Source organism: Chlorocebus sabaeus, chromosome 5, assembly GCF_047675955.1.
Source record: "Chlorocebus sabaeus isolate Y175 chromosome 5, mChlSab1.0.hap1, whole genome shotgun sequence".
Lineage (NCBI taxonomy): Eukaryota > Metazoa > Chordata > Mammalia > Primates > Cercopithecidae > Chlorocebus > Chlorocebus sabaeus.
Genome location: NC_132908.1, coordinates 3,181,616 through 3,195,460, shown reverse-complemented (window position 1 = coordinate 3,195,460; position 13,845 = coordinate 3,181,616). Strand labels below are relative to the sequence as shown.

General features: G+C 46.0%; 2 protein-coding genes and 1 long non-coding RNA gene across 3 annotated transcripts in view; 1 reads left to right on the top strand and 2 right to left on the bottom strand.

The window, feature by feature from the left end:
• LOC140711651 (uncharacterized) overlaps positions 1–13,845 on the top strand; it is a 28,665-nt gene that overhangs the window by 8,367 nt on the left and 6,453 nt on the right. The gene's annotated exons all lie outside the window — the stretch shown is intronic.
• LOC103231714 (putative olfactory receptor 1F2) lies at positions 1,269–3,608 on the bottom strand. The gene is given in 3 exon segments (XM_073015686.1): positions 1,269–1,758; positions 1,761–2,168; positions 3,546–3,608. Coding segments are annotated over 3 exon segments (816 nt in total). The 3' UTR covers positions 1,269–1,413.
• On the bottom strand, positions 9,805–13,492 carry OR1F1 (olfactory receptor family 1 subfamily F member 1). The gene has a single exon (XM_073015099.1). It carries the CDS (start codon positions 13,317–13,319, stop codon positions 12,381–12,383), a length of 939 nt encoding a protein of 312 aa, XP_072871200.1. The 5' UTR covers positions 13,320–13,492; the 3' UTR covers positions 9,805–12,380.

Genomic DNA, 13,845 nt, shown 5'->3' with positions numbered 1-13,845 from the left:
TACACGGCTAAGGTGATGGGTGCACCATAGTCTCAGAAATCGCCACTGAAGAACTTACCGGTGTCACAAAACGACCTGCCTCCCAAAAACTATTGAAATAAAAAGAGGCCGGGCGCGGTGGCTCAAGTCTGTAATCCCAGCACTTTGGGAGGCCGAGACGGTCGGATCACAAGGTCGGGAGATAGAGACCATCCTGGCTAACACGGTAAAACCCCGTCTCTGGCCGGGCGCGGTGGCGCAAGCCTGTAATCCCAGCACTTTGGGAGGCCGAGACGGGCGGATCACGAGGTCAGGAGATCGAGACCATCCTGGCTAACTAACACGGTGAAACCCCATCTCTACTAAAAAATACAAAAAACTAGCCGGGCGAGGTGGCGGCGCCTGTAGTCCCAGCTACTCGGGAGGCTGAGGCAGGAGAATGGCGTGAACCCGGGGGGGCGGAGCTTGCAGTGAGCCGAGATCGTGCCACTGCACTCCAGCCTGGGCGACAGAGCGAGACTCCGTCTCCAAAAAAAAAAAAAAAAACCCCGTCTCTACTAAAAAATACAAAAAAAAAAAAAAAAAAAAAAAAAAAAACTAGCCGGGCGAGTTGGAGGGCGCCTGTAGTCCCAGCTACTCGGGAGGCTGAGGTAGGAGAATGGCGTGAACCCGGGAGGCGGAGCTTGCAGTGAGCTGAGATCCGGCCACTGCACTCCAGCCTGGGCGACAGAGCGAGACTCTATCTCAAAAAAAAAAAAAAAAAAAGAAAAAGTCATTGAACAAAACGTTGTTGGAGGATGTGCTGTGTGTATTTTCAAAGTGCCCCACATGATACTAAAATGCAGCTATGATTGAAAACCAGTGCTGTAGAGCCTAATAGCATTTACAACAGGAAAGTGCAAAAATATTTGTAACATATAGCCTTTTTCTTTTTTTTTGGAGACGGAGTCTTGCTCTGTCTGGAGTGCAATGGTGGATCTCGGCTCACTGCAGCCTCCACCTCCCGGGTTCAAGTGATTCTCCTGCCTCAGCCTCCCAAGCAGCTGAGATTACAGGCACCCACTACCACGCCTGGCTAAGTTTTGTGTTTTTAGTACAGATGGGGTTTCACCATGTTGGCCAGTCTGGTCTCGAACTCCTGACCTCAGGTGATCTGCCTGTCGCTGTCTCCAAAAGTGTTGGGATTACAGGTGTGAGCCACCATGCCTGGCCAACATATAGCCTTTCAAAATGATTACTTGGAAAGGAATAGTTTGACTTTTATGTAAAAGAATTTTAAATATCATAATTAGAAACAAATGTATTACCTACTTAAGAGAGCAGGGTTGTAGTTAAGTCAGAGTTCATTGATAAGTATCTACTGGATGTATTTATTCTAAGTTCCTTGAAGACACTTTGACAGACTGCTACATTTCAATGAGTTGGCAAAGACTGCTATGCCTGGAAATGACAGATAATTCCACAGGACGTCCATCTGTAAGAGCATGTCTTCCTGCCAACCACTTTGCCAAGAGCCCATTTTATGTCCTTGTTCCTCAAACTATAGATAAAAGGGTTCAGCATGGGACTCACTACTGTGAACATCACAGCAGCTGCTATATCTCTCTGAGCTGAGTGGGAGGATGAAGGGCTGAAATACAGAGATATGATGGTGCCATAGAAGAGGAGAACCACAGCCAGGTGGGAGCCACAGGTGGAGGAAGTTTTCCATCTTCCCTTCATGGATGGGACCCTCAGGATGGCACAGGCGATGTGCATATAGGAAGCCTATATGGGGTGATCATGACTAGGGAATGATATGGGGTGATCGTGACTAGGGCAGCCTCAGTAAGAATCATCGCCTCATTGAGGTATGTGTCTGAACAGGAGAGTTTCAGGAGGGGAGTCACGTCACGGAAGACGTGAGGGATGGTGTTGTCTGCACAGAATGAGAGTCGAGCCATCAGCAGGGTGTGCAGCAGAGCATTCAAGCTGTTAACCACCCGTGATCCAGTGACCAGCAGGGCACAGAGCTGATGGGTCATCTTTGCTGTGTAATATAAGGGGTGGCACACAGCGACAAAGCGGTCATAGGCCATCACAGCCAGGAGGAAATTGTCCATGTCAGCAAGCTCACTGATAAAATACATCTGCCTGAGACAGCCAGAGAAGGAGATGGTTTGAGTCCCGAGTATGTGTTCCCCACCCAACTAGTTAGCAGCTCATAAAGGGACTGGAGGAACGACTGATGATTACTGGGTTAATCTCAAGTGACAACTGATGGATTCAGGACTCCTATACTTTATTTCTCTGTACTGTACTCTTTACTTCCTGTATCTGGATGATGTAGAAAAGAAGATTCCTAAAAGAACTTCACATCTGAGCCAAAACATATTTAATTTTTCACCTCTGCGACCTTACCTGGAGAAGGTTGGTGCTGTCACTATCAGTTGTTCCTCACTTCTACATAACTGGTCAATGCTTCTACTTATTGTGGGAGTTGGAATGTCTTGGAAACACAGGCGGGTCCTGAGTGTGTGAGGAGTAGGGGCTCATGGTCTTAGTCCTCTGTGTAAGTAACCGTTGGGGCAATCACAGAGCAGGCATTTGCAGGAAACTGCTTTGGCCACTGGGACCAGATTCCCTGAGAGTCTCATTAGGAACAAGAAGAACATAATTGTCCCACCTAATTTTGGCCCCTTTGGACCAAACAATGATGACATACAATATTATCTAAGGTTTAGATAAAACTCTTGGATCAAAACTTGAAGATAATTAGAAATGAAGCCATCCTGATAGAGATAAGTCGCAGACAAAATTCCTTGGAACCACAAACCTCCTCACCTTGTGATCTGGTCTTGTGCCCATAGATGTGGAAATTCTGTCATGAAATCCTTTGCAGTATCACTGCCTCTGTTGAGATATGGGGCTGTCCCTTGTTTTTTGTGCAGCCCTTGCTTTCCTCTGCCTGGTCATCTTGAGAGATTAGTGATGCTTCATGTTTTCCATTTTACAGGAGGAAACGTTAAAAGCACATTACTGATATGGGCTTAATTCATGAAAATGTTTGGGGCCAGGCACGGTGGCTTAAGCCTATAACCCAATACTTTGGGAAGCCAAGGTGGGCAGATCACCTAAGGTCAGGAGTTCAAGACCAGCCTGGCCAACACAGTGAAACCCTGTTTCTACTAAAAATACAAAAAGTAACCAGGCATGGTGGCATGTGCCTGTAGTCCCACCTACTTGGGAGGGTGAGGCACAATAATTGCTTGAACCCAGGAGGTGGATGTTGCAGTGAACCGAGATCATGCCACTGCGCTCCAGCCTGGGCAATAAAGCAAGACTCTGTCTCAAAAAAAAAAAAAAAAAAAAGGAAAAAGAAAATGTTTGAGATGAAGGGTAGTCTGATTCTAAGAGAGGTTTTCTCCAGGAGAACCCAGGATGCTGTGATTTATGAGCTCTAGACCCCTAGGATGGATATCTTTTGGGATGTCCCTCCAACTCACATGGTTTACCCTTTTCTTGGGCTAGATCTCCCTAATCTGCATAGGCACAGTGTGGTGGGGCCCCAGGAGTCATGTTTATACCACCTCCCCTTCACCGTAGCTGGCTGAACCAGAGTATTTGGAATCAGGATTGAGCAAAGCCATCACTACGTGCTTGGCTAGAATGTGTAAATCCAATCACCTTCTCCCTGTCCCATTCTTTTTTTTTTTTTTTTTTGAGACAGAGTTTCACTCTGTCATCAGGCTAGAGTTCAGTTGTTCGATCTTGACTCACTGCAACCTCCACCTCCGGGGTTCAAGAGATTCTACTGCCTCAACCTCCCAAGTAGCTGGGACTACAGGCACACGCTACCATGCCCAGCTAATTTTTGTACTTTTAGCAGAGACGGGGTTTCACTTTGTTGGCCAGAATGGTCTCAATCTCTTGACCTCGTGATCCACCTGTCTCAGCCTCCCAAAGTACTGGAATTACAGGTGTGAGTCACCTCACCCAACCTCTCTCTCTTTCTTTCTTTCTTTCTTTCTTTCTTTCTTTCTTTCTTTCTTTCTTTCTTTCTTTCTTTCTTTCTTTCTTTCTTTCTTTCTTTCTTTCTCTTTCTCTCTCTCTCTTTCTTTCTTTTTCTTTCTTTCTTTTTCTTTCTTTCTTTCTTTCTTTCTTCCTTCTTTCCTTCCTTCGTTCCTTCCCTCCTTTCTTTCTTTCTTTTTTCTTTCTTCTTTCTTTCTTTCTTTTTTTTAGATGGATTCTCTCTCTGTCGCTAGGCTGGAGTGCAGTGGCGCAGTCTCGGCTCACTGCAACCTTCACCTCCCAGATTCAAGTGATTTTGCTGCCTCAGCCTCCCAAGTAGCTGGGACTATAGGCGCACGCCACCACGACCAGCTAATTTTTTGTATTTTTAGTAGAAACAGGGTTTCACCATTTTGGCCAGGATGGTCTCGATCTCTTGACCTCGTGATCCACCTACCTTGGCCTCCCAAAGTGCTGGGATTATAGGCGTGAGCCACTGTGCCTCGCCTTCTTTTCTTTTCTTTTCTTTTCTTTTCTTTTCTTTTCTTTTCTTTTCTTTTCTTTTCTTTTCTTTTCTTTTCTTTTCTTTTCTTTTCTTTTCTCCTTCCTTCCTTCCTTCCTTCCTTCCTTCCTTCCTTCCTTCCTTCCTTCCTTCCTTCCTTCCTTCCTTCCTTCCTTCCTTTCTTTCTTTCTTTTCTTTCTCTCTTTCTCTCTTTCTCTCTTTCTTTCTTTCTCCCTCTCGCTTTCTCTCTTTCTCTCTCTCTCTCTCTTTTTTTTTTTTTTTTTTTTGAGACAGAGTCTCGCTCTGTCGCCCAGGCTGGGGTGCAGTGGCCGGATCTCAGCTCATTGCAAGCTCCGCCTCCCGGGTTCATGCCATTCTCCTGCCTCAGCCTCCCTAGCTGGGATTACAGGCGCCCGCCAACTCACCCGGCTAGTTTTTTGTATTTTTAGTAGAGACGGGGTTTCACCGTATTAGCCAGGATGGTCTCGATCTCCTGACCTCGTGATCCACCCGTCTCGGCCTCCCGAAGTGCTGGGATTACAGGCTTGAGCCACCGTGCCTGGCCTCTTTCTCTCTTATTTTTCTTTTTGGAGAGTATTTTTAAGATGAGGTTAACATTTAAATCAATAGAATTTGAGTATAGCAGATTAGCCTCCATAGTGTGGGTGGGCCTTATCTAATCAGTTGAAGGCCACAATAGAAAAAGTCAGCTGACTGCCTTTGGCCTCGAGCTGCAACACCGGCTCTTTGCTAGGTCTACAGCCTTCTGGTCCACCTTGCATATTTTGAACTTGCCAAGCCTCCACAATTACGTGTGCCAATTCCTTAGAATTTAAAATCTTACCTTCCCACCCACCCTACCCACCCTTTAGCAATATATTTTGTTGACTCTTTTCTCAGGAGAACTAAAAAGCCAGTCTTATGACTGAGGGTGGTGTCTCATGCCTGAAGTCCCAGCACTTTGGGAGGCAAAGACAGGAGGATTGCTTGAGGCCAGGAGTTCAATATCACCCTAGACAACATAGTGAGACCCCATTTCTACAAAAACAAAAATGAAACAACAATTTAAAAATTCATCTGTTAACAGTGCCCCAAAGCATGACTCCAAGCCAGCTAGTGAGGACACCAGTGCTGCTGCCACCAAGCACTAGATGCTGCAGATTGCATTTCTGATGTTCTTCTCACAGACATTCGCTGCTATCCCTAGCATTACTGTTGTCACACTCCAGGAATCCAGGTCCCTACAATGGCTGCCACTGCCAGAGCAAGTTCCTCCTGGTCTCCCCTTCTCTGTATCAAATGCAGGGCAGGTATATCTGATGAGCAGAGAGCCTGTCACTTGTTCTCATTCTAGCTGAAAGAGACACTCAGAAGCAAGTTTCTGGTGTACTTATTTCTATAGGGGGAGGTGAGCTGTCTTCCCAACAACATCCATAAATTAGGGGACTCTACAAAGTTTGGAAGTGGGCCCAGATGCTGGGAAGCCACAAAGTCTAACAAATGTCCACTAGAGTCATCCTCTGGCTTGCAATATTAATATGTACACCTCTTCCCCAAAACACACCCTTCTGAAAATGTTAGGATGGATCCTAACATAATGCAAGTATCCCTTACAAAACCGAAAGCCCCACTCACCCATCTTCAAAAGAGGGACATTCAAAGGTGAAAATTAGTAGATAAAAATATACATGGAATAGCAGAGACAAAAGTGTGTAAGATAGGCAAAAGACAAATTGAAAAACAGAATCTTTTTTTTTTTTTTTTTTTTTTTTTTTTGAGACAGAGTCTTACTGTCGCCCAGGCAGTAGTCAGTAACACGATCTCCACTCACTGCAACTTCCACTTCCCAGGCTCAAGGGATCCTCTCACCTCAACCTCCTGAGTAGCTGGTATCACAAGAACCCGCCACTATGCCCAGCTTTTTTGTATTTTTAGTAGAGATGCAGTTTCACCATGTTGGTCCGTCTGGTCTCAAACTCCTGACTTCAGGTGATCTGACTTCCTTGGCCTCCGCAAGGGCTGGGATTACAGGCGTGAGCCACCATGCCCGGCCTAATTTTTTCTCACATGCTGAAAGCTTTGAAAAGGAAGATCTTGATACAGAGGGAAGGAGCCCTTCGTCCAAGTAAACTATTTCAGAACGTCTGAGAGAATGAGCAAACACAAGAAAGTAGAATGAGTAATATTAATATTAACCAAAGTACAGTTTAAGTGGAAACAAGAATTGAAGAGGACAAAGATCATTCTGTTACTAGAAGGTATTTAATATAATTCATAATCAATGGATAACATTCACCAACCTCCAGGCCTTCTGTGTTAGTCCATTTTCGCTACTATAAAGGAGTACCCGACACTGAGTAATTGATAAAGAAAAGAGGTTTATTTGGGTCATGGTTCTGCAGACTGTGCAAGAAGCATGGTGTGGGCATCTACTTCTGGTGAGGCCTCAGGAAGTTACCAATCATGGCAGAAGGTGAAGTGGGAACAGGTGTGTCACATGAAGAGAGAAGAAACAAGAGGGAGAAGGGGAGGCTCCCAGGCTCTAACAAATAGAGCTGATGATAACTTATTACCATGTGGGGGGAACCAAGCCATTCATGAGGGACCCACCCCCATGACCTAAACACCTCCTGCCAGGTGCCACCTCCAACACTGGGAATCACATTTCAACATGAGATTTGGTGGAGACAAACAACCAAACCACATCACCTCCATAACCAAACATCAAATCAAAAAGTAAAGCTGGCCCAGCATGGTGGCTCATGCCTGTAATCCCAGAACTTTGGGAGGCTAAGGTAGGCAGATCGCTTGAGGTCAGGAGTTCAAGACCAGCCTGGCCAACATGGTGAAACCCCATTTCTATTATAAATACAAAAATTAGCCAGGCATGGTGGTGGATGTCTGTAATCCCAGCCACTCAAGAGGCTGAGGCAGGAAAATCACTTGAACCCAGGAGGCAGAGGTTGCAGTGAGCCGAGATCATGCCACTGCATTCCAGCCTAGGCAACAGAGTGAGACTTCATCTCAAAAAAAAAAAAAAAAAAAGATGTTAAAAAAAAATAAAAGCTTACTGCAATCATCCTGTAAATAAAAAAAAAGTAAAAGCTATTAACATCTAGAAAGAAAAGAATTGAAATGTTAATTATTAGACTTCACAAATCAAATAAATAAATAATAAGAAGCAGTCGGAAGTCAAATATTATAATCTTTGTATAGACCTATTTGAATTATATTTTATAGCTATAGCTATATCATGAGAAAAAAATAGATTGAAGTCAATTCCACATAAAAAGATCCCAGGGACCCAAAGGGAATCTCAAAGGAATAAGCCTGGATCTGCTCTGGGTGTTCCTGGGGAAACCTGGTTTGACACAGTGGGACTGGAAGCCCCAGGGCCAGGGAGTGGGTATATATCTGGAGGCAGATTTTTTTTTTTTTTTTTGAGACAGGCTCTTGCTTTGTTCCCCAGGTTGGAGTGCAGTGGCATGATCACAGCTCACTGCAGCCTCAACCTCCTGGGCTCAAGTGATCGTCCCACCTCAGCCTCCCAAGTAGCTGGGACTACAGGTATGAGCCACCATGCCCAGTTAATTTTTTAATTTTTTGTAGAGATGGAGTCTCACTATATTGCCCGGGCTGGTCTCAAGCTCCTGGGCTCAAATGATCCTCCCTCCTTGAACTTTAAAAGTGTTGAGATTGCCGGGCGCGGTGGCTCACGCCTGTAATCCCAGCACTTTGGGAGGCCGAGGCGGGCGGATCACAAGGTCAGGAGATCGAGACCATGGTGAAACCCCGTCTCTACTAAAAAATAGAAAAAAATTAGCCAGGCGCAGTGGCGGGCGCCTGTAGTCCCAGCTACTCGGAAGGCTGAGGCAGGAGAATGGCGTGAACCCGGAAGGCGGAGCTTGCAGTGAGCCGATATTGCGCCACTGCACTCCAGCCTGGGCGACAGAGCGAGACTCCGTCTCAAAAAAAAAAAAAAAAAAAAAAGTGTTGAGATTACAGGTGTGAGCCACCGCGCCCGGCCCGGAGTCAGATTTTAATGGAGAATAACATGAGTTTGAACACAGATAACTGTGATCTGAACTTAGGTGGGTCCCGGTGTGACCCCCAAAGGGGTGGGGCACAGGCATCTATATTGCAGCACACAGGCTTCCAGCTGTTCAGACATCGAAGGGCAGGGACTACACTATGTACCAGCAACTCACAGGATTGTGCCAGTGGATGCTTCCAGCTCCCCATTCTCTCCCTCTCTCCACCTGACTGAATCCTTTGAGTGAACTTCTGGGGTGCTTTTTGACACCCACAGGGAGGTGCTGGTAGTAATGGCAGGGTATGGTTAGGCAGAAATAATGAATAACAAAGGAAAAGTGACATTAATTTTTACTCCAAGCTGGAGAAATAGATCACTCAGGCTACCTGTGGCAATAATAAATACAAACAACGATTCACACACAAGTAAGTGTGCAGCAGTGTTTGTTATAGTACAGAAACACTTGAAATTGTTCAGAGTTGGGGAATGGGTGAATTATATCACGTCCCTGTGATGAAATATTATGCAGCCATTAAAATCACATTTCTGAGTCGAGCATGGTGGCTCATGCCTGTAATACTAGCACTTTGGGAGGCCAAGGCGGGTGGATCACGAGGTCAGGAGATCGAGACAATCCTGGCCAACATGGTGAAACCCCATCTCTACTAAAAATACAAAAAGTAGCTGGGCGTGGTGGTGTGTTCCTGTAGTCCCAGCTACTCAGGAGGCTGAGGCAGGAGAATTGCTTGAATCTAGGAAGCGGAGGTTACAGTGAGTCAAGGTTGCACCACTGCACTCCAGCCTGGCGACAGAGTGAGATTCTGTCTCAAAAACAAAAACAAAAACAAAAAAAGTCACATTTCTAAGACCTCCAATGACATGGGAAGTAGGAAGTGGAAAATCAGAACTCAAAATTATATGCAATCGATTGCAGTCAACTTTTGTAAAACAATATTCCAAGTGCCTAACTCTGATTACCTTTGAGCTGCAAGGATACAGGTTACTTTAATGTTCTTTATGATTTTTGGTGTACCATAGTGCATAGGTAGACACTAGCTTTCAGCTAACAAAATGATTTTTTGTTATTTGACCCTGCCCCCTAAGTCAGGCAGCCAATCAGGGTGCTCCTGGCCAGTTCCCACGGTTCAGCATCTCTTCACCTCCGCACCACCTGGGCTACAAGCGGGCCAGGGCCCAAGTCTCAACTGAAATGCTTGTTACTTGCTGTAGTACTCACATTTCACTCTGCTATTTCTTTCTTATTCTAAAGTAACTCTCTCCAAATTAAAATGTATGGCAATATGCATTCACCTATATTTTTTCCTTTCAATTAAAATTGACGATCACCTTTAGTCTAGGAGCAGTGCTGGACACCAAGATACAAAGTGAGTCATGTGTGTATTCAGGTCTGTAGGTCTCGTAGTCTGTGGAAAGCCCTTGTGAAGAGGGAATGATAAACCAAAGAAAAATAGAGCTCTAACAGCCGGAAGAGGGAATCCAGAGGCTTCATGGAGGAGGTGGTGGCATTGACTTGGTTCTTGAAGGTGTGGGTGGGAGCTGACTTGAGAAGAGAGCCAGGGGCAGTTTGTCTGGATGGAGGGAAGACCAAATGTCGATTTGTTTCCCTGATGTCAAAGACCTGGCTCCAGTTGACCCTGCCCCCTAAGTCAGGCAGCCAATGAGGGTGCTCCTAGCCGGTTCCCGTGGTTCAGCCTCGCTTCACCTCGGCACCACCTGGGCTACAAGCGAGCCAGTGCCCGAGGCTCATCTGAAATGCTTGCTACTCACTGTAGTACTCACATTTTACTCGGCTCTGTCTTTCTTCCCTCCCCTGCCCTCTTCTCCCCTCCCCTCCCCTTCTTTTTTCCTCTCCCCTCCCCTCCCCTTCCTTTTTTGACAGAACCTTGCTCTCTCACCCAGACTGGAGTGCAATGGCACCATCTTGGCTCACAGCAACCTCCGCCTCCCAAGTTTAAGCAATTCTCTTCCCTCAGCCCCCCGAGTATCTGGGATTACAGGTGCCTGCCACCACGCCCAGCTAACTTTTGTATTTTTAGTAGAGACAGGGTTTCACCATGTCGGCCAGGCTGGTCTCAAACTCCCGACCTCAGGTGAGCCACCTGCCTCGGCCTCCCAAACTGCTGGGATTACTGGCATAAGCCACCACACCTGGCCTCACTCCACCATTCTTTTGCCTGAGTGTTTTTGTGACCCACCCTTTATGCTTGACCATTGCAGAGGACACATAAAAGGAGGATGAGGCCAGTGAGTCTTCACCTGGGCTGCACTAGTGGTGCACACCTGTAGTCCCAGCTACTTGGGAGGCTGAGGCAGGAGAATTGCTTGAACCTGGGAGGTGAAGGTTGCAGGGAGCCAAGATGGCTCCACTGCACTCTACTGGGGGAACCCGCCCCCAATATTTCAACATAAGTTCTTTCTATTTTCCCTAAATGTCGGCCGGCTGAGAAATAAAGAGAAAGAGTACAAAGAGAGGAATTTTATCCTGGAGTGACATCACATATTGGTAGGACCCTGATGCCCACCTGAGCTGCCAAACCAGCAGGTTTTTATTAAGGACTTGAAAAGGGGCGGGGGTGTACAAACAGGGAGTAGGTCACAGAAATCACAGATGTCAAAGGGCAAAAAGGAGAACAAAGATCACATGCTTCTGAGGCCAATAAAGATCACAAGGCAAAGGACAAAATCAAAAAACTCCTGACAAGGGTCTATGTTTAGCTGTGCATGTATTGTCTTGATAAACATCTTAAACAACAGAAAACAGGGTTCAAGAGCAGTGAACTGGTCTCACCTCAAATTTACCAGGCTGGGGTTTTTTCCCCACACTAATAAGCCTGAGGGTACTGTAGGAGATCAGGGCATATTTCAGTCCTTATCTGAACCGCATAAGACAGACACTCCCAGAGCGGCCATTTATAGACCTCCCCCCAGGAATGAATTCCTTTCCCAGGATCTTAATTATTAATGTTCCTTGCTAGGAAAAGAATTCAGCAATATCTCCCCTACTTGCACGTCCGTTTATAGGCTCTTTGCAAGAAGAAAAATATGGCATTATTCTGCCCAACTCTGCAGGCAGTCAGACCTTATGGTTGTCTTCCCTTGCTCCCTAAAATCACTGTTATTCTGTTCTTTTTCAAGGTGCACTGATTTCATATTGTTCAAACACACATGTTTTACAATCAATCTGTACAGTTAGATACAATTATCACAGTGGTCCTGAGGTGAGGTACATCCTCAGCTTATGAAGATAACAGGATTAAGAGATTAAAGACAGGCATAAGAAATTATAAAAGTATTAATTTTGGGAACTGATAAATGTCCATGAAATCTTCACATTTTATGTTCAGAGATTGCAGTAAAGACAGGCATAAGAAAATATAAAAGTATTAAGTTTGGGAACTGATATATGTCCATATTAAAATGAAATCTTCACAATTTATGTTTCTCTGCCATGGCTCCAGCCGGTCCATCTGTTCAGGGTCCCTGACTTGCCGCAACAGCACTCCAGCCTGGCGACAGAGCGAGACTCCGTCTCAAAAAAAAAAAAAAAAATTAGCTAGGCATATGACACACACCTGTGGTCTCAGCTACTCAGGAGGCTGAGGCAGGAGGATCACTTGAGTCTGGGAGATGGAGGGTGCAGTGAGCTGAGATTGCGGCACTGCACTCCAGCCTGAGTGACAGAGCATGACCCTGTCTCAAAAAAATTATAATTAGTAGTTTAACTTAGTGTAAGTAATAAGATCTCCCCCTATGTGCCACTAGCAAGAACATCATTTAATGCAACAACTACTACATTAAACTCAATTGGTGAAAAATAAATTTCCTTGGGAATGAGACTCAGTCTTGATTATTTCATCAGACAGAAAACACCACCCTGCCAACTACTTTTTTCAAAGCCCTTTTCAAGGACCTGTTCCTCAGGCTGTAGATGAAAGGGTTTAGCATGGGGGTCACCACTGTATACAACACGGTAGCTATAGTGTCTTTCTCAGCTGAGTGGGAGGACAAAGGATTAAAATACACAGCAATGATGGTGCCATAGAAGAGGAAAACCACAGCCAGGTGAGAGCCACAGGTGGAGAAGGCTTTCCACTTTCCCTTTGTGGATGGGACCCTCAGGACAGTGCAGGTGATGTGCATATAGGAAGCCAGGATGCAAAGAAATGGGGTGATCATGACCAGGGCACCCTCACTAAGGATTATGACCTCGTTGAGGTGTGTGTCCGAGCAGGAGAGTTTCAGGAGGGGAGTCACATCACAGAAGAAGTGAGGGATGGCATTGTTTGCACAAAATGAGAGTCGAGCCATCAGCAGGGTGTGCAGAAGGACATTCAGGTTGGCAACCACCCACGATCCAGCAACCAGCAGGGCACAGAGCTGATGGGTCATCTTTGCTGTGTAATGTAAGGGGTGGCACACAGCGACAAAGCGGTCATAGGCCATCATAGCCAGGAGGAAATTGTCCATGTCCACAAACATGAAAATGAAATACATCTGCGTGAGACAACCAGCGAAGGAGATGGTCTGAGTCCCGAGTATGTGATTGGCCAGCATCTTGGGGATGGTGGTGGAGGAGAAGCAGACGTCCACAAAGGACAGGTTGCTGAGGAAGAAGTACATAGGGGTGTGCAGGCGGGAGTCTGTGCTGACAGCCAGGATGATGAGCAGGTTCCCCAGGATGGTGGCCAGGTACATACTCAGGAAAAGCACAAAGAGGAGATGCTGCTGCTGGGGCTGCCTGGAGAGTCCCAGGAGGAGGAACTCGGAGACGCTCGACTGGTTTGTCCCGCTCATGGGCCTGGGATCCTGGACACAGAGGTAGACAAAGAAGATGAAATGTAGCACCTTGGAAAATGCTGGTTAAGATGGGGCACAGGAATGGCAGTACAATTTTGCTTGCAGGATGTAAATGATAATATTGTCAACCCTGCTGGGACTGCTACTGCTAAGTTCAGGGCTCAGGTTTACAGAAGGCTGAGCCAGACCTTCTTGGCTATATCCACTGAGCTCCCTGAGTCCAATTTGTAAAATTAAAATGGAACAACCCAGAGGTCTGGGCAGAAATTCAGTCAGTTTGTGTTCCCCACAGTTCAGGATGTCAAACAGACTAGACAGAGACTGGTCCTGACTGGGTGATTGCAAGGAACTGCTGCTGAGCTCAGGACTGTTCTTCTGGCTCTGCATAATGGAAAGGAAGGAGTGTCCCTCCGAGGCTTTACGTCCTGACAAGTAGTTATCAGTTAAGTCCCACTGATCTTTTTTTTTTTTTTTTTTTTTGCTTTTTTTAGACAAAGTCTCGCTCTGTCACCAAGCTAGAGTG

What these genes read in the sequence shown, in the direction of transcription:
- OR1F1 (XM_073015099.1), bottom strand. Translation starts at nt 13,319, where the DNA reads ATGAGCGGGACAAACCAGTCGAGCGTCTCCGAGTTCCTCCTCCTGGGA.